The sequence below is a fragment of the Cephus cinctus genome, unplaced genomic scaffold (assembly GCF_000341935.2).
Source record: "Cephus cinctus unplaced genomic scaffold, Ccin1 Ccin1_scaffold0280, whole genome shotgun sequence".
NCBI classification, from domain to species: domain Eukaryota; kingdom Metazoa; phylum Arthropoda; class Insecta; order Hymenoptera; family Cephidae; genus Cephus; species Cephus cinctus.
The window spans coordinates 218,254-238,008 of record NW_014332988.1 but is presented as its reverse complement, the minus strand read 5'-3'; the positions used below and the strand labels follow the sequence as shown (position 1 = coordinate 238,008).

The 19,755-nt window shown below is 39.8% G+C and overlaps 2 protein-coding genes across 7 annotated transcripts; one reads left to right on the top strand and one right to left on the bottom strand.

Moving 5' to 3' along the window:
- Window positions 1-115: 115 nt before the first annotated feature.
- On the top strand, window positions 116-15,060 carry LOC107266020 (multidrug resistance-associated protein 1). Of its 6 annotated transcripts, none has more exons than XM_015736068.2 (22): window positions 116-699; window positions 1,341-1,640; window positions 1,720-1,854; window positions 1,928-2,041; window positions 2,116-2,315; window positions 2,537-2,722; window positions 2,798-3,431; window positions 3,516-3,662; window positions 3,745-3,829; window positions 3,915-4,114; window positions 4,213-4,714; window positions 4,808-4,816; window positions 5,208-5,385; window positions 5,461-5,587; window positions 5,806-6,025; window positions 8,994-9,214; window positions 11,901-12,081; window positions 12,225-12,333; window positions 12,431-12,554; window positions 12,650-13,172; window positions 13,247-13,493; window positions 13,579-15,060. In XM_015736068.2, exons 1-22 carry the CDS (start codon window positions 670-672, stop codon window positions 13,691-13,693), a joined length of 4,587 nt encoding a protein of 1,528 aa, XP_015591554.1. In that variant the 5' UTR covers window positions 116-669; the 3' UTR covers window positions 13,694-15,060. The 6 variants fall into 6 exon arrangements, with proteins under 6 accessions (XP_015591554.1, XP_015591558.1, XP_015591560.1 ...); XM_015736072.2 differs by lacking the exon at window positions 8,994-9,214 and adding an exon at window positions 8,233-8,453; XM_015736070.2 differs by lacking the exon at window positions 8,994-9,214 and adding an exon at window positions 7,386-7,606 and having other exon boundaries at window positions 584-699.
- Window positions 15,061-15,517: 457 nt separating this feature from the next.
- Window positions 15,518-19,568, bottom strand: LOC107266024 (acyl-CoA synthetase family member 2, mitochondrial). Its single transcript, XM_015736087.2, has 7 exons — window positions 18,951-19,568; window positions 17,838-18,021; window positions 17,279-17,491; window positions 17,032-17,166; window positions 16,377-16,490; window positions 16,062-16,298; window positions 15,518-15,975 (listed from the first exon to the last, which is right to left on the bottom strand). The coding sequence occupies exons 1-7, from the start codon at window positions 19,529-19,531 to the stop codon at window positions 15,682-15,684; spliced, it is 1,758 nt and encodes a 585-aa protein (XP_015591573.1). The 5' UTR covers window positions 19,532-19,568; the 3' UTR covers window positions 15,518-15,681.
- Between the last annotated feature and the right edge of the window lie 187 nt (window positions 19,569-19,755).

Sequence of the window (19,755 nt, the reverse complement as noted above, 5' to 3'; positions counted from 1 at the left end):
TAAAGGCGCCATTCAGGTACTTTTTTTCATTGCACGAACTAATGGCACAGAATGTACCAATAGAAAACCAGACTCCCCATTGGTCAGATTCGGAAATCACGAAAAAGTTATCGACAGATCGCTCACAGAATGACTGATCTGGCCAATGAGATTTGGAAATTTTGAGTCATCCCTATTGTACAATTAGTTCGCTCGACGTTGAAGGTATCTTCATTCGTTGGTAGGTGGTTGTAGGCAGTTGTAGGAAAGAGTCAGTGTAGGAGGTACGTAGAGCACAGCAGAGCCACGCAGATCCCAACAAAGCCACGCAAAGCGCAGCTGAGTAGCCAATAGATCTTGCCGCTCTTGGGACCATTTGGGACATTGGAATATATGGAATCACATAGGAGAGTGGGAGACAGGAGATACGCTCAGTGACCAGTGAGTTCGGCGTGTGAATTTATTCTCCTCTTCATCCGCTGAGCAACTTGCTTATGCAAGTTTCGGTGTGTTTGTATTCTTTGCGCCATATGCCTCTTTACGAATCGAAAAAATTGCCTCACGAGTTACATACTTTATGTGAAAAAACTGTGATTTCCACATAATTCACGCGAACGAGTTAAAGGAATCAGTTTACTTGGCAGCCTACTTAGTGCATTTTTAGAGAGTAGTGCCGAAGGAATCCACACGATGGACCAATTTTGTGGTTCTAAGTTTTGGGTAAGTTGTCCCCATTTATTCATTTTAAGTATTGTATTTTTTGCGATATTTTCACGCATTTCAATTCTTAATAACCAACAGCCGCAACGTATACGAAATGTTTGGTCCAATAAGTCCTCCTATTACAATCTCATTTTTTTTGTCCCTAAGGTTTTTTGTATCGACAGGATAAGGTGAACTTACTGGTTTTTCTTTATGACAGTTCTATTCTTATGAGTTTAACTCAATATTTTGTCATTATCTAATCTTTAACCCTTATTTCTCCTTCGTTTCACTTTCCCTCCGGCTATATTAACGCTCTTCCATTCTAATTTCATCTCGGTCTTCTTATTTCCCGTTCCTTCCCAGTCGTTCTCTCTTTGTTTCTTGGATACTTCCTCATGAGAATTCGAAAGGGCGTTTAAATCAACGACATTCGATCCTCGACAATCTGAAGATTAAAAAGTTCAATGCTGATGGCTTCTATCGAGTCGATTGCGAGTCAACACTGTCGTTCACTAATTTATGCATGATTGATTTCATTTAAACGAATGTCTCGCGTTGATGCTTCCAATCACTCATAGAGAACATACGGATTTACGCATGCATGTGCTGAAGAATATAAAATAATAATATTTATTTTTATACACATTTTCTTACAGGATTCCAATTTAACATGGTATACAGATGATCCAGATCTGACAGAATGCTTTCAAAAAACTGTTCTTGTTTGGACACCATGTGCGTTTCTATGGGTGTTTTCTCCGCTCGAGGCTTACTACTTACTAAGCAGCAGAAGAAAGAATATACCATATACTTGGAAATTTATTTCTAAATTTGTACTTACCATTGGATTAGTTTTGCTTTCAATCATTGATTTAGGAAAAGCAATATATGATACAAAATATACAACAGTTTACAATGTAGACTTCTATACACCCCTTATAAAGATTGTTAGCTTCGTGAGTATAGAATATCTATCACGTCTACTTTGTTTCTTTAACAGTTTTCTTTGAGGTATAATTCACACTTTTTTCTTAGATTTTAGCAGCTGTCCTATTGATATATAATAGGAAGTATGGAATGAGAACATCTGGCTTACTCTTCTTGTTTTGGTTCCTACTTATATTATGTGGCTGTGTACAGTACAGAAGTGTCATTAGGTTATATATAGAGGTATCTTTTTTTTTTATTACCTATTTGAATGTATTATGTACAATATGAGCAATAAACATAATTTCTGTTTTAGATTGGACCAACATATGAATTTGTTTCTTATATGATCTACTATGCGGCAGTTGTGCTAATTTTTCTATTGAATTTCTTGGCTGATGCAGAACCAAAATACTCAGAGTATGCGATTGTAAGTGAACTTTTGAAATGTATATCTAATAATCTTAGTATTTTTCAACAATGATCATAAAGTTATTCATCTAGGTTGAAAGACAATGTCCAGAACAAAGTGCCTCGTTTCCATCCAGAATCTTCTTTGCATGGTTCGATCCATTGGCATGGAAGGGTTTCAAAAAACCTTTGGAAACGACAGATTTATGGTCCATGAATCCTGAGGATACAGCTAGAGAGATTGTGCCACGGTTTGATAAATATTGGAACGAGAATTTACGGAAAAGTCAGAAGTAAGTAGACTGGCTTTCATAAATCTATTTCTATTTTTGTACATATGATTTATTATTGGGTGTTTCTATCGTAAAATGATAATGAGGGATAATTCAATGTTCTCTTAACAAGGCTGTGTCGGACTTACTGTAGGTAAGACTAACGAAGACAGCCATACAATTATTATATTTGCATATAAAAATAATAAAGTATTGTGAATTTAATAACAATCATGTTTCAGTGTACAGGGTGCGAAAGCCTCATTCAGGAAGTCATCGGGAGAAGTGGATTTCGATAGTTCGCGAAAGAAAAAAGTAGCTTCAATTTTATTACCACTGTGCAAGGCTTTCGGTCCCACTTTTATCTTTGGCGTCTTACTTAAACTCTCCCAGGATGTAATGACCTTTTTAAGTCCTCAGATCCTGAAGTAAGTGCAAATGCTTTTTGTACAGCGTACACAATTACGTCGGATAATTTCCAATCTCACTTTACTCATTTTTAGATTGTTGATTAACTTTGTTTCCGCAAATGAGCCTATGTGGAAAGGATATCTATATGCAGTTCTTCTCTTCCTTACGGCTACTATACAAACACTTGTTTTATCACAGTACTTTAATCGCATGTTCCTCGTCGGCTTACGGATAAGAACGGCTCTGATAGCAGCAATTTATCGGAAAGCTTTAAGAATGTCGAATGCGGCACGAAAAGAATCCACAGTCGGTGAAATAGTTAATCTCATGTCAGTCGATGCGCAGAGATTCATGGATTTGACTGCTTACATAAATATGATTTGGTCGGCACCATTGCAAATTGCATTGGCCCTTTATTTTCTATGGGATATATTGGGACCATCGGTGCTTGCTGGACTCGCTGTGATGATCATCCTAATTCCAGTAAATGCGTTCATCGCAAGCAAAGTGAAGACGCTGCAGATCAGACAGATGAAGAACAAAGATGAAAGAGTCAAGTTGATGAACGAAGTTTTAAATGGGATTAAAGTTCTCAAGCTTTATGCGTGGGAACCTTCATTTGAGCAACAAATTCTGAAGATTCGAAATAAAGAGTTGCAAGTGCTGAAGGAAGCTGCTTACCTCAATGCCGGTACTAGTTTCATCTGGTCCTGCGCACCTTTCTTAGTGAGTAGCTATATCATTGGGATATTTAAGAATTCTCTCACTAAATAATTGTGCAATCGCTCTACTTTCGTTTCTTTTATTCAGGTATCTTTGGTATCATTTGCCACCTTTGTATTCATAGATGAAAAAAACGTTCTGGACAGCACTACTGCATTTGTTTCCTTAAGTTTATTCAATATTTTGCGCTTCCCACTTTCCATGTTGCCTATGATGATCACAAATATTATACAGGTACGTAGAACTTGCTTTGAATTAACCGTTGTAGTGCTGCTTACCGGAGTATGTGTCTTATTGAAATGAATCATTTGTCCAGGCGGCAGTTTCTGTAAAACGTATAAACAAATTTATGAACACCGAGGAGTTAGATCCTAATAATGTGCAACATGATTCATCTGAAAGTGAGTAGTGTCTACGTTATATAATTTATAAGTGCAACGTCATGTGCTTCGTGCTAACGATAAATTCTGTTAATGTGCAATTTAGTGTATCCAGTGGTTATAGAGAATGGGAATTTTACCTGGGATTCTGATAACGCCGAGAAACCGGTCTTGCGTAATATTAATATTCAAGTGAAGCAAGGTCAGTTGGTAGCTTTGGTGGGTTCTGTCGGTTCTGGAAAAAGTTCGCTGGTGTCTGCACTCCTTGGTGAAATGGATAAATTAAGCGGTCGAGTCAATACAAAGGTAAAAAAGAGTTATATGATATCATAAATATTTACAGAATGCTGTGTCATGCTATGTGATAAGTATTTGCCAGTTATGACACTTGTAAATCAATACAGGGGTCTATTGCGTACGTGTCTCAGCAAGCATGGATTCAGAATGCCACTCTGCAAGATAATATTCTATTTGGAAAACCACTTGATAAAACCCTCTACAATCGAGTGGTAGAAGCCTGCGCGTTGGGGCCTGATCTCAAAATGCTACCAGCCGGTGACCAGACAGAAATTGGCGAGAAAGGAATAAATCTGTCCGGTGGGCAGAAGCAAAGAGTTTCCTTGGCCAGAGCAGTATACCATGATGCAGACATGTACTTCCTAGATGATCCTCTAAGCGCAGTGGATTCTCACGTGGGGAAGCACATCTTTGAAAATGTCATTGGACCTAGTGGTCTTTTGAAGAAAAAAACAAGAATCTTGGTTACTCACGGAATCACTTATCTTCCCGAGGTAGACAATATCATTGTTCTGAAGGACGGCGAAATTACGGAAAGCGGCACCTATAAACAACTCCTAGAGAAGAAAGGAGCCTTCGCAGAGTTCCTCGTGCAACATCTTCAAGAAGGTATTTTTTTTTAATTTAGAAATTCAGTCGCACTCAGTATGGAAATGTACAACGTTTATTCACGTGTACACTTATATTTTTCATGGGATTAAGTTGGAAATCGTAAGTCAATGAAAAAGTAATTATATTTTTATCTTACTTCATGTTGCGCCCTAAAAGCAAGCAATAACGACTGAGCTTGGTACTGAGGTTGGCCGTATTTATGGCGTGCAGTTCAGAATTCATTAGAGCATTCAGTTTAAATGTCATGGCTTTCCGCACTCTTGTAATTTAATGGGAGAAAAATCCTCATGTAAAATTTCGAGGAAGCTGCAACAAGGAAGCTTTTATATCCGCTACTTCTATTTATTGTGCGAAACCTGTCAGTTGTTTGCATCTTACCCTTACCTCGCATGGGCCCTGTTATTTAGTAATGGTTTATTTATCAGTGCCAATAATAAAAGGCTTTTTACATCGTACTATATTGTGCGAACTGTGTAACAATTTGTGACAGTGGCTGTCGACGACGCTTCCGAATCTGAGTTAGATGAGATCAAACAGCAGTTGGAGTCTACAATAGGCGCCGATGAATTGCAGCAAAAGTTGTCACGCGCCAGATCAAGGATATCTGAAAGTCACAGTGAATCTGGTTCAATAAACGAAAAGAGATCACTAAACGGTTCTCTGCGCAGGTAAAAGTATTGAATTGTACAAAATTTAATCTTGCGACGCCCTAATAATAAATTTCATGCGTGTCTATTGATCAGGAAATACTCAACCGATAGTCAACATTCTGAAAGTTTCACGCGCACCAACAGTATTCGAGAGAAAGAACCTTTGCATTTAAAGGTGGGAGAAAAGTTGATAGAAGTTGAGAAAACAGAAACCGGAAGTGTAAGTTTCCCTGAAACATGCCACGAGATAATATCTACGTTCACCAGAAACACCACCTGGGAAGTGAAACGTATTTTATTGTTCAGATTATCGTAAATGTTATAAAAATTCTATAATTTGAACAATCAAATATATTTGCCTCGCTAGCGCTCTTTCCGTTGAACATAGCCAATAAGAATATCTGTTCTACTTTACTTGATGCACTATTTGTGCTTTAGGTAAAATGGCACGTGTACAAGCATTACTTAATGTCAATCGGATGGTTCCTATCGATCTCAACGATCGTGATGAATGCAATATTTCAAGGATTCAGTATTGGCTCAAATGTATGGCTAAGCATATGGTCGAACGACAATACGACAGTGATCGATGGAAAAGTAGATGAAGCTAAACGGGACATGTACCTAGGTGTCTATGGCGCACTAGGTTTTGGACAAGGTATGTCTCTTTACATAAGTACTGATTGCTCGATGCTCTGTTTATGACCTGGAGACGTAGGTAGATTCACCCAGAACCTTTACTTGTGCTAAACGCTATAGTAATCATCAATGTCGATTATGATGTTTCCAGGGTCAAGTAAACGTTTCATCAGAGCCGTTTATTGATCGTTACAATAAATTAGAATTACCACCAACAAGCATTATCATCAGAATTACAGTCACAATCACAATCACAATCACTATCACTATCGGTATCCACTATCATTATCAATTATTACGTATTATTACGTAGTCGCAATCAAAGACATCGCTTTGATTTCTTTATCGCGAGACAGTCGTCCGTTCTTATTACTTCTTGATCGCACCCCTATTTCTATTTTAATTATATCGTACATCATCACACGTGCTCGTCATTATCCGAAACCGATATGTGTATCTAACAAAACCGAGAGAAAAAGGCGAAATAAGAAATTCGACAGCTTCGCAATGCTAATAGCGATTCAAAGTCAATGACGATTTTTTCTTCCTGGATCAACAATACTGAGAGCTAGAACGAGTGTGGTTTGCTGTGTCTTCTAACACTCACATGTATATTAGAACCGGCATTGCCGGATTATATTAAAAATCTTTCCCGCAGTAATCGAAACCAGGAAACACGCAACTGTAGGCTTTTTGCACTTTTTTTTTTTTCTTAACGCAATGAGCCATTTTGATTAATTTATTTTTATTTTGTTGTTGCTGCTGCTGCATATTCTTTGCATGTGTCTTTCTTCACGTTTTAGAAGTTAATCCCACTACTGGATTTTACTTACTAATTTAATCAAATCAGGACTCGAGTAGTTGACCGCGAATCATGTAACAAGAAGCTTTCTTTTAATAAGGACCTTGCAACTGCAACTATGATAGGAAATCTCCATCTTCGTTCCACAATTAATTTAATCGAAACCTCTTCCGCTATGTGATGTTAGAATGCTTCTACAGTAGAGCCTAGTGCCATCTAGTATCTCCACAATGCACATTAGTGAGTAGGTTACACGAAATCCATACAATCTAGAATTAGTAATATCGTCATTGCTTACCTATTAGTATGTCTTTCGCTTTTGTTTTTAAGATATTTTATGAAGGCTCGACGATATTGGGAACACAGCAGTCTGAGTCTCATCACCCGCCTTTCTTTGGCACTCAATTCAAATTTAATCAAATAAATAGGTTATGCTATGTTTTTATCGAATGTCCTCGAGCGCTGACTATCCCTTCAGTATTAAGTGAATTTGTGTCATTTTCATTACGTCATGTAGACCCTTTATTTACAATAATATCTAGAATAAGAGTTACATCATCTGTAAAAAAAATTTCAGCAAGTTTTGTGATGATTGCACAACTATTGATGGTTGTCGGCTGTCTCCGAAGCAGCAATATTCTCCATTCAGGCTTACTATTTGGCATACTACGATCGCCAATCGGATTCTTTGATATCACGCCTTCGGGCAGAATATTAAATCGTTTTGGGAAGGACATTGACGTTATAGACAACGTATTGCCGCCCACCATTAGAGCCTGGTTATTTTGCCTTACAACGGTACGTGAGATATTCCCACGATCTCACAGAATAACAGGCATTCTTGTTGCGCCTTCCTTAGTTGGTACTAAAAAAGAAAAGAAAAAAGAAAAAAAAAGAAAAAGAAAAATCGAACAAACAAAAAGAAAGGAAAAAGTGCACTAAACGGCAATGACGCAACAATGGGTACAATTGTGTCTAATTGGTAGGCTAAGGATGCACAATCACTTTAGATAACAGTCGTGTAGCATTTTGTGTGTGTGCTCACACTTAAAAATGTTTCTTAGCCGTTCTTTATCACAGAAGTATCTTCTAGAGCACGTTATCTTACAACTGCATCGCTGAACCTGGTATATCGTGACTCACTACTAACACTTTTTATCGCTTTTTAATAATTTTAACAAGAAATTATCTAGATCTGCGTTCTCTCGCCTCTTAGTTTTCTTCTCTTTCTCCCTAACTATGCGTCATCACGATTCTCATCGTTTTCCTTCCTACCTTGAGATTCGTTTTCTTTGTCCCAATGTCTTTTTCATCGTTAAACGATCTTTAGACGGGCATCTCAATTCTGGAATTATTCGAGGAAGAAATTTCGAGATAGCAAAACACTCTGTGATATGTTCTCCAATGTATCTTTATATTTTTAGTAACGACAGTGATTATACTGACAATCGTCATGGCCTTGGGGGCCATATTTGCTGCCGAGCGACTCTTCCTCATTGCCATAGTGCGCGTCTTGAGGAATCCGATGTCCTTTTTCGATCAGACACCTACTGGCCGGATTCTCAATCGGCTCGGCAAGGACGTTGATGTCATTGATAACACGTTGCCACACAACCTTCGCGCATGGTTTCCATCCTTCTTCGGGGTACGAAAGGATCTCGTAGCCGAGCAGTCTCTTTTCTTCGTCCTGCCTCAGGTCGCAATCGTCCGTGTTCTCCCTCCCGTGAATGTTCGGCGGCCTGTCCGTTAAGCTACTTTGTATATGACAATGTGTCGCAAGAAAAGGTGTTGGCTCGCGTATCCACGTTGATCCTCGCTCCTAATGGGTAGACTTTGCGAATACCTAGTGAATAGGATTGTGAATCGGATTGTGAAGGAACGCGTAATTGTAACTTTATTCGCTGGTAAGCCAAGTTAATTCCTTCGTTATCAGTTGATTCGGGCTATAACTGCATTACACGTTTCTTTCAGTCCTCTAGCTGCGCTGAACACGTGCACACACACACATGGTACGTCCTAACTGACTGTACAATCGACGTGCACGTTACATACATAAGAAATGCATAAAACTAAAAACCGACTGATCGATCGCCGTCTCGGCTGACAACGGAGGAGAAAATAAATATGCATCGAAACCGAGTATAAACTGTTGCTTGGATATTGAAATGTTAGTATTGTGTTGCAGTCTTAAGCGTCTTTTTCGCCTCGCTGTGTTTACACTTGGGTACTCTACGATCGTCTGCTGGGATGCTGCGTCATATGTTGTCCAATATAATGCGCTGGCCCATGTCCTTCTTCGACACGGTGCCTACCGGCCGTATTCTGAGCCGTTTCGGTGGTGACGTAGATACGATGGACAACAGACTGCCAATGGTTCTCATACAGTGCCTGTCCTCTTTGTTTAGGGTAAGCTTTTAATTAGGCGTGCGCTGATCATTGATTTGCCTTGAGCCTTCGTCATTGGTTGTGGTATCCGTTATTGACGTCGATCCTTAGACTTTTCCATTCCTTCTGAAACTTCCTATTGTCAAACTCGCGATTAATCGTTCACTAATGCTCTCAATCTTGCCGAAGTCGAATGTGTCATGCTAGCGCGTCAAAGAAGTAAGAGACGGAACAGTGGCGCCAGTGACCAGCCGCGCCAGCTTTTGCTCCTTTCGCATTGCTCCATCTCAAATCGGTTTTCCTCGTACTTAATTGCCATGGGTAAACGACACAATTATACAAATAGCGTTTACGTACGATAGTAGCAGTTGCTTGCGCTTGAGAATGTTTATCGTCTGCTTGTACATCTTCTCTTATTACTATCCTTATAAACAGACGGTAGAAGGATTTTGTTGGTGAGCGTATCTGTGTTTACGCTTGGCTGCCATTAACTGATTAAACACGTTTACAATTCATGACTTTCTCTAAGAAATTTTTAATATGGCCTTGGGTACTTTTGAAGTAACTTGGGAATGCTGTGTGTCTTCTCTTCTCGTCCTCCCTCTCTCCCCCCCCCCCTCTCTCTCTCTCTCTTCATTGAAATCCCACCAAGAGAACGCCTGCCGTCGGATCGTCCTCTTCGGAGACCTTCATTATTTCCAGATTAACCTTACTTCGTGTTTTCCCTAAATGACGAAAAAAAAAAACTTGAGAATTCCACCTGCCACAGCAAACGACCCTCGTGATGCCAGAAGCTTATACATCGTCGCGTATTCTGGATACGTCGAAATCTCCAAACCCCTACCTTCTCCATGGTGACTCTGCGAAGTCTTATAATTTTTCGAAACTTTGATCACCCTACCAGAGCGCTCACCTGTATATATTTTTCACTGAGAGCAACGGAAAGAATGGCTGGATGAATGCAAACGTGAGATTGCATAACCCCCCCATTGACTGAGGACGAAATTGAATGGCCGAGGCTGCCATGAGCCACGGTATTCACGCCTGTCTTATCATGCCTGCCTTATCTATACTAATAATGCCTTTAAGGACTAGAGAGCATCGCGTAACTGTAAATGTCATTAATCGGCTCTTTCGATACGGTTAGATTGAACGTTTCTCCACCATCGTGTCTGCTGTTATAGCCTTGGCGAGTTTTGTCTGCGATTTGGCTCCGCAGCTGGGCTGCTGGCTTGCTGCACGCCTGATGCACCTAGTGATGCTGCGCGGTGTGATGCGCGCTCCGTTGACCTTCTTTGATACGACTCCTACAGGTCGTATTATCTCCAGGTTTGCTAAAGACGTCGACGTCCTGGACACATCGCTTCCCCAGCAAATTTCTGATAGCATCTATTGCATGTTTGAGGTAATTTTAGCGAAACACGCGACAATTACACACTCACTACAGCTGCTACTACTACCACTACCACTACTATTACTATTATCATACTGCTACACACGGTACATGACATGACACTGTGGGTGACGGACACAGTGAGTATTGATGTGACAGTGCTCGTGTTTGTGTGTCACTCAAAACGACAGAATCAGAGAGTGAAAGTATGTCTGAGATGAAAATTCAAAATATGATAACGTAGATATAAAGTATCTTTTTTTTTTTTAATTTTCTCTTTTTCCCTAATGCTCCTTGGTAGGACGAGATTATTTCAATAGTTACGTTTTCTATTATGGATTCGCGTAACTCCTCCTTGCCGTATATCCAATTTTCCTTCAAGCTTACGTACCCGTCAAACTTGTTTTTGTTTGCGCGCTTATCAACGAGATTTCGTGCGTTGGTTGATAAGGGTGTAAGGCATTGTATGCAACGGCAACGTTATGCTTATTTGTCACAGAGTCGATAAAGTCGCTCCAAATGCAGAACGAGTCACCGATTGGGACGCTACGTGTTTCCTCCGATCCTTTTTTCAGGAATCTGCAAACCCACGTATGCGACCCCTCTACGTTTGCCGATGGTAAATCGCAAATAGCCTCCAATCGGTGATTCGGTAACTTTGTGATGCGACTTTAATCGGGCTTTCAAATAAGCCAAAAAGTACGCATCGCACGTAAGACTATCGAGTATTTGTATAATTGTGTCTGTTATTCTTGAGTCGCCGTATCGATGGCATAAAACGATAAAAGTTTTCGAGAGATTCTGGGTGAACTACCAGAGGAACCGTGCACTGTACATCGTACATCGTACGGTCGCAGCCGTCATATTCGCTCTCATATAAAGTCTCTTTTCTCTTCGATGATTTATCAACATGGAATTCAGTTACACATATGTATATTGCAATGGGGCCTATTCAATTTTTTAAATCAAGTTTTACGGTTGTCTTGTCACACCTGTCATCGAGAGGAAGAGTTTCTGCATGAACGCCCGCCATTTTGTTACTAACAATGCTCCTATGTTGTTTGCATCATGTGATATTTTTGCGATCAAACATTAACGGTCTCGTGGTTCCACGTGTTATGTTGTGAGGAAAGGAAATGATAGAGAGTAGAGATTAATTTAACGTGGTTCACTGTGTGTCTACTAACTGTTATACCTGGGCTTGCTTAACAAAAGAGCGTTAACTGTTTAATCGTGGATACTAACAACTAGGGTGACCGTAGCGTAGTCTGTGACGTAGTTGTCGCGTTCCCTAATCGTTTATTCATGTTTCAGGTGATTGCGACACTTGTGGTCATCAGCTTCAGTACTCCTATTTTTGTCTCGATAATAATACCCATAGGAATCATTTATTACTTTGTACAACGCTTTTACGTTGCCACCTCAAGACAACTCAAGCGGTTGGAGTCCGTTTCAAGGTCGCCGATATATTCTCACTTTGGTGAATCCGTAACTGGTACGTAAGTGGTGCACCACGATTCTTTGTTCTTGGTTATTTCTTCGATATTCCTAGTCTCCTCTTGCCTTACCTATTTATAATTTCCTCCTTTCTCTGTCTCGCTAAAGAAAGTCGTTTTACCTTAAGCATCTTCATTTTAGGTGCCCAGACTATTCGGGCTTACGGCGTGCAGGAAAGATTCATAAAGGAATCCGAGAGCGGAGTGGACCTCAATCAAGTGTGCTATTATCCCAGCATAATTGCCAATCGGTAAGAGAGCAAAGTTCTCTCGTGATTTTTATTTAAGTTTCTAACGAAGAGAGGGAGATAGAGAAAAGGTGTTAAAGTCTTGCTAATAATTTTACAGATGGTTGGCTATCAGATTGGAAATGGTTGGCAATATGATAATCTTCTTTTCTGCATTATTATCGGTCCTGAGGGACAGCATGAGCCCGGGACTCGTTGGTTTGTCCGTGAGCTATGCTCTTCAGGTTGGTATCACCTTCGTCAAGATACTTTCGCTTGACTAATGCGCAGTTATTCATAAAGCTGTACAGTGGTTAACCCGGGACCCTTTTCGGCTTAGATAACGCAAACTCTTAATTGGTTGGTACGAATGACCTCGGACGTGGAGACCAACATAGTGGCTGTCGAGAGGATAAAAGAATATGGCGAGACTGAGCAGGAAGCGCCCTGGAACATTCCAGAGACTCAGCCACCTAAGGACTGGCCGCGAAATGGTCGTGTCGAATTTCAAGATGTTAAAGTACGTTACAGGGAAGGTCTTGATCTTGTTCTGAACGGTCTTACGTTTATTGTCAATGGCGGAGAGAAAGTTGGCATCGTCGGCAGAACGGGTGCCGGCAAGTCATCCCTCACCTTGTCGCTATTCAGGATAATAGAGCCAGCACATGGGAAGATTTTCATAGATAATATTGACATCTCGACCTTGGGTCTTCATGAGCTGAGAACGAGACTCACTATAATCCCTCAAGATCCCGTACTCTTTTCTGGGACTCTTCGAATCAATTTGGATCCGTTCTATCTATATGACGATGAGGAAGTATGGCGAGCTCTAGAGCACGCTCATCTCAGGCACTTTGTCAGTGGTACGAGAGGCACAGGAATTAATGTCCTTATGGTTTCTCATTATTCGTTCAATTAATTTGACGTACTGCTCTAGGACTGCCCAATGGTCTTATGCACGAGGTATCCGAAGGCGGTGACAACTTGAGTGTCGGTCAGAGGCAACTGATCTGTCTGGCCAGAGCTTTGCTCAGGAAAACACGTGTCCTAATTCTGGACGAAGCTACGGCTGCTGTCGACTTGGAAACGGATGATTTGATTCAGCGAACAATTCGACAGGAGTTTCATGATTGTACTATTCTCACGATTGCTCATAGACTCAATACAATTCTCGATTCGGACAAGTAAGAAATATGTCAGGAATTACTCAACCGATCTTCTGGCTTCCTTGTCAGTTTTACTTATAACTGTTATTTTTATTTGTTTCAGGGTAATTGTTCTTGACAAAGGCCGCATTATCGAGTACGATGCTCCCGATGCACTGCTGCAAATAAAAACCAGCGCATTCTACAGCATGGCGAAAGACTCTGGTCTCGTGGCGTGAAGTGTCGCGTAATGTCACAAAATGCGTGTCTTACAATTAGTGTATTGGCCGTAAGAAGCCCCCTGTCCTTGCCCGTACGCTACTATGCGCATTCTCGCAATTTCCAAGCAAAATATTGTCGAGAGACTGAATGCGTGCCACACGAAACGTCTAACTGAGCGTCACAATGAGTATATACTCGTATAGTAGAAGAGCATTTACTACTTACAGCTTAAACCTTTGGGAGATTTTTTTTTTAGCAACTTTCGTAGCGTAGTCATTACTCTCTTATAGCGAGAGCGGCGTGTCAATTACGCAAATGTTATACAGAGCTTCATCCATAAATTGATTACTTAAATTACCGCCCATTTAACAACTTATCTGGAATCACTTTATCACGATATACTTATTTTTTTTAAATGTAATTCAGATTTACGAAAACTCTTATGCTTTCCCATGGCAATAGTTGAACTAAACAAAATGGCCATTTGAAAGTCGCCTACTTGCATTATCATAGTGGTAATTATTGAATATAAATAAGTGCAGAATATAGAAAGGTATAATAATAATTCTGGAAGAGAAGCTAATAGCAGATAAAAGTAAACACCAAAATGAAATTTAACATCACAGCCCTTTTCGATGAAGTATTTTGCAATGGGACTTTCAGTCGGCCACGTTTTACATTTCGATATAAATCCCATTAATTTATAGTGATTATTTCCTTTCCCCAGCACAATTGAAACTCACAAACAACAATACTAGTATTAATTTATTTTATTCCGTATCCAATTACTAAGCGTTATCCCTACAGTGACGCTGAGGTACTTAAGTTAATATTAATACAGGACATTTTACACTAACTGTTTATCTTTTGAATTTACTCACGCAGAAGTAATTACCAAAACAGTTGTGTAATGCAAACCGTACGTTAGGAACATTCAAAGACCTATTAGCTGGATCCTACCGCTCTTATACAACTCACAACTCCATCTTGATTGTCCTTGAAAATATTTTCTCAGGTCGCATAGGATATTTATGGATTAGCTACAAATACACGATACAAGCAATGTACGTAGCGCGCGTTCCTACGCCGCTACCTTAATTAAGAAAACACGTAGCACTTAACTACGTAGCGATACTTTATTTTGAGTAATAAAAATAAAATAGAAAAATAAAGGAAGAACACTTGCCGATGGAATCAATGCGTCTAGAAATCGCAAGGGTTACGAGTATGTGATACGCTGGTCGCTGAGCGATGAAGGAAAAGTGCCTTCTCGCGTATTTATGTACGACGAATTCTATCTTGTATAATATGTTCGATAGTTCAAGAGTAGCTGCACACTTACCTTAATGTCGTGCAATAATATTACATCGTCATGGCGCAATTACATGCTGACAAACTTTGTTCACCTTTCTTACCGAGTTGTCGATCTTGGGATCGGTCATAAAAAATTATTAATTATTAACGACAATGGTATCTCGCTCCTTTCAATTACAATACATTCCTACTGTATTGAACACGCGATCAGTTCCACTTGTAACGCAGCTATTTGGCGTCCCGACGCTCTTCCAAAATTTGCCTTCAGATTTTGGGTTCATTAGCGCTGATTATATATATTGTATCAAAGTGATACCACCTCAATTCATATTTCAGATATCATATCGTCTCTGTAATTTTACCTTCTCAATATAGATTAAGTTGCCACTCATTGTATAGAAATATTTAAAAAATGGTATATCTTTATGTTCACATCACACTTCAAGATTTTTTTTATGGATGAACTTAATTTTGTGAAATTCTACTTAATGAATATTATTGCACAGTTACACGGTACGAATGAAAAGTAATTTATACGTTCTATGTATTTATATCAATTAATACTGTTCACAGTATACGTGCTGAATGTTGATATCAAAGTTAATATAAAATGAAGAGTTCACAGAATACGGAACTGTTATTTACAGATATGATAATATAAGTCATATTTCTTTTTTCTATTCAACTGTTGTCACTTCGGCTTAGAAGGGACGAGTCCTTTAGCTTCCACTTCCTCCCGTAATTTAAATTTCTGTATCTTGCCACTGGCAGTCTTGGGAAGTTGATCCACGAAGACGATGTACCTTGGAATCTTGAAATGAGCAACTCTACCCCTGCCGTAAGCCTTCACGTCATCTGCAGTGAGTTTAACGCCATTCCGGGTCCTGATGCACGCACAGATCTCTTCTCCATAAACATCGTCGTAAACCCCGAAAGCGTGCGCTTCAACGATTCCCGGATGTGACTCGAGGAAATGTTCAACTTCCTGTAAAGAATACACGTTATTGCGATCCATATGTATATATTTACTGCAGAGTGTCCTCCGGATGAGTGACTACTGTAAAAGCTTACCTTTGGAAATATATTCTCTCCGCCACGTATAAGCATGTCTTTCAATCTACCGACTATCCTGCCATACCCATTTTTCTCTAATATAAACTGATCGCCAGTTTTCAACCATCCATCTTCCGTTATGGTTTTTCTTGTATTCTCCTCGTCGTTCCAGTAGCCGATCATCGAGGTGTAACCGCGAACCCAAAGTTCACCGGGATGTCCGAAAGCTACTGGCGAGCCCTTATCGTCGACGACCTGCAGCGATCAAAGGTGTTAAAATAATAATTGATACGAAATCAAAAATATGGGTAACCAAAGTTGTAGTATTCCCACCAGAGCCTCAATGTGATCAGAAACATGTCCCACAGTGTTTTCCGTGAATTCCTTCAATTCTCCAGGCAGTGATTGAAAAATTATTGCACAGGTTTCTGTGAGACCATATATCGACTGTAAATAAGTATAAATAAAATATTACTGAAAATTATTGACAATAATTAGAAGACAAGAATACCTTAATACAGTAGAAGCAGATAAGGTATCGGTGAGGTTTACGAATCTGCTTTGGAAGGTATTCATAGTACTGTACGTATGAAATGTATGCAGGCCTTGAAGGGTGAAACGCCCCTATCGATTTCGCGTAGGTAAACTCTTCTCGACTCTGCTATCGCTACCCTAATGATAATTACTTTGAGGATGGAGAAAATACATGAAATATCTCTGTGTATACGTGAATGTAGAATTTACAGAAAATTTCGACAATTTCCTATCGCACTAAATTTGTCTGCAACCCCCGGATTCTAAATCAATTTATTGATCTTACTGGGCAATGTATTCCTCCTCCGCGATGCAGAACAGTGCTCTATGCTAGCCGCAAGATCCATACATAGATAAGAATAAATGATCCAAGAGCATTGATCTCTCATATTGCCTTCTGAAGGAAATCTAATTCTCAAATAAGACGTATAGTACGCGTCTCATTAAACGTTACCTTCATATTGTTCAGACGCAAATGTTCCTGTATCCTCTTGAAAAGTTGTGGCGACGCTGGTGAACCACCGATAACCCCTGAGAAAAGCGTCTCCACGGGTGCACTCAGTCGATGCTGAACGTCTATCAGATTGACCTGTCATCGGAAGACATGGGCGTTTGCCTTGAGAATACACTGACTGTTTTGATCCATAGAGGATTGAAAAATAACAAAAAAAAAGTTGCTTATCGTTTAACGAAAGTCTTACCCACATTGTCGGCGTTCCAAATGTTACCGTGCACTTTTCCCTAATTATGGTTTCTATGGAAGTTACTGGATTGAAAAATGGCGACGCTATAACCATAGTGCTTCCTGCGTGGAGACTGGCCAGTTGTGCCTGTACCATGCCAAATGCATGAAAAAACGGTACGTTCAGACATATCTTCTGCTGTCCAGAAAGTAGCTCGGTTCTCTCCGCCGCCTGCGCAACAAAGAATTATCGTGTTCGAATTATTATGTTGCCTAATGACGAATGCATTTCCCATTAAAAAAAAGAGACGTATAGGAGGATAATAAAAAAATAATGAAATAGGTTAATGTCCAATTATTTCTTGCAGCAAGAAATCCATCACGCACAACTTAAATTATTTTTCCACGAATATGCCACACCCTGGAGGAATAACGCGATCCGGACATTCGTAACGGCAAAGCTATTCTCATATACGAGGGTTCCATTTTTATTGGTATTACTAATTTTACATTTACTAAGCCGGAAGTCATCCACGTGAAACGTGACACCTTCAGTGGTACGATCGTTAATCTCTCACCTGTTTTGAATTATTCACAAAGGATTTGTGCCCAAGTAGAACTGCTTTTGGTTTTCCAGTTGTTCCTGAAGTAAATTGAATGTTACATCCGGCACCGGGCGATATGTCACTCTGTTCTTTGCCAATGGCCTCCACTTCGATATCGCTAGCAAGGGCTTCGACATCCGAGAATCTTCGAGTTCCTCTATTAAAAATATCGTTAAGCATTATCGATCCATCATTCAAACTTACAATGTGATTCGAGTTAATGCAGACCATACCAAGCTATTAGCATAATTGTCTATCAGAGTTATAGCACTTATATATTGATTAATTAGTAACAACCCCTCTGAAAAATGTCCTTGTAATCCTTAGTGAAAAGGTATTATACGTCCAAGATGGCCTTGTGCTATTTGAATACTAGGACGCTTATGGGACAATGGAGACGACGAACAACGATCTGAGAAAATCCTCGAATCGGAGCGAAGGTCAGATCGCCATTAAACTTTACAAAAGAAAGTCGAGCGGATATTACATGGTTACTGCGAAAACTCTTATTCGCCATGTCTTTATCTAAAGGAGGATCAAACTGTATTACGTGGCATGACAAGGCCACAAGGGAGTCCGGTAAAATGAAGTTAAATAAAGAAACGAGCTCCAGATTGTAAATAGAAATTCCTCAATGACTGTACGATACGCCTCGTGGTCTTAATTCATGTGCTACTCATTGTCAGTCGATCTATCTACGATCTAACTTTCAAAGTAAATAAAATATATAAGACTAAAAAAGAGATCGAGCTATTTTCATTAGAGCAAAAGTATCTGGCTGATAATGATACATTGGCTAACCTATATCTCAGAGTAGAATGTGACTGCGTAAATTTCTAGGTGATCGCGCACGCGATATTCATGACGGAGCGACTATGGCTGAAGGACTACAAGTTGCGCTGCTTAATTCAATTAACGTCTTGTGCGATATCACGCGTAATTCTCGTTCAGTGATGGTTGCTGTTTCTCGAGAAATTATTGCCGAATTAGTAATACGGACTGCGCTGGATTTCAGACAGAATTCAGTCCAGTTCGATGAAATATGGAGGTTAGAAAATTTTATGAAATCTCTATATGAGTACTGACCTGACGTGATCTTGGGAGTAAACGATTATATGGTCCAGAGTAGGACATCGTTGTTTGATATCGAGTAACACTTTCGCGTAGTTTTGCCTCTTCGATGATTCTGGACAGACGATGGCTTTGACGCCGACTTTCTGGATACAATACTCGATTTCATCTTTTTGGTAAGCAGGATTTATTCCTACCATAATTATTCCTGCCCGCGTTGCAGCTACGAAACTCAAGTACCACTGGTAATCGTTAGGTGCCCAGATACCGATGCGATCGCCTTTTTTTAATCCTAATTTTTTAAATCCAGCCGCCAATTTGTCTACTCGACTCAAGACGTCGGAAAAAGTCAATCTGACGTTTTGATGCATCGAAATTATGCATTCTCTCTGTGGCCATCTCTCGGCACTCTCTTGAAACAATTGGCCTACTGTCATCTCCAGTAATGGCTGTCTTCCAGGATGGGAAAAATAAGATAAATCCTTTTCGATACTGGCACCGCTGGATGTCCATCTTTTCTCTGTGTGTACACGAAATTGTGCTAGTAAAAACTTTCGAAAGCCTACAGACAAAACTGTCAAGTTTCTATGTAACATTATTGAGATTGCAGTTGACAACGCACGAAGCAAAAGCTTAGAGGCTACTAATGTGACTCACGAAGATATCTGAATAAGTAAAAAGGAGTAAAGCAGCATGTATCGGTGTGGAAGGAAGATAAAAGTTACGACGTAAAGATATTGGTTATCAAAACACTCGTACACATCAAACTGGCAGTGAACTAACGAAGCTTTAGACTCGTTGTATGACTTATGTATTAATG

Bases quoted from the DNA above. Each gene is read 5' to 3' on its own strand.
- LOC107266020 (XM_015736068.2), top strand. From the start codon at position 670: ATGGACCAATTTTGTGGTTCTAAGTTTTGG. The intron at 3,663-3,744 runs GTACGTAGAACT...TCATTTGTCCAG, and splicing joins TGATCACAAATATTATACAG to GCGGCAGTTTCTGTAAAACG. The intron at 12,082-12,224 runs GTACGTAAGTGG...TCTTCATTTTAG, and splicing joins CTTTGGTGAATCCGTAACTG to GTGCCCAGACTATTCGGGCT.
- LOC107266024 (XM_015736087.2), bottom strand. From the start codon at position 19,531: ATGTTACATAGAAACTTGACAGTTTTGTCTGTAGGCTTTCGAAAGTTT. The intron at 16,491-17,031 runs GTAACGTTTAAT...ACTTATTTACAG, and splicing joins TGCGTCTGAACAATATGAAG to TCGATATATGGTCTCACAGA. The intron at 16,299-16,376 runs GTGGGAATACTA...TGATCGCTGCAG, and splicing joins CTGATCACATTGAGGCTCTG to GTCGTCGACGATAAGGGCTC.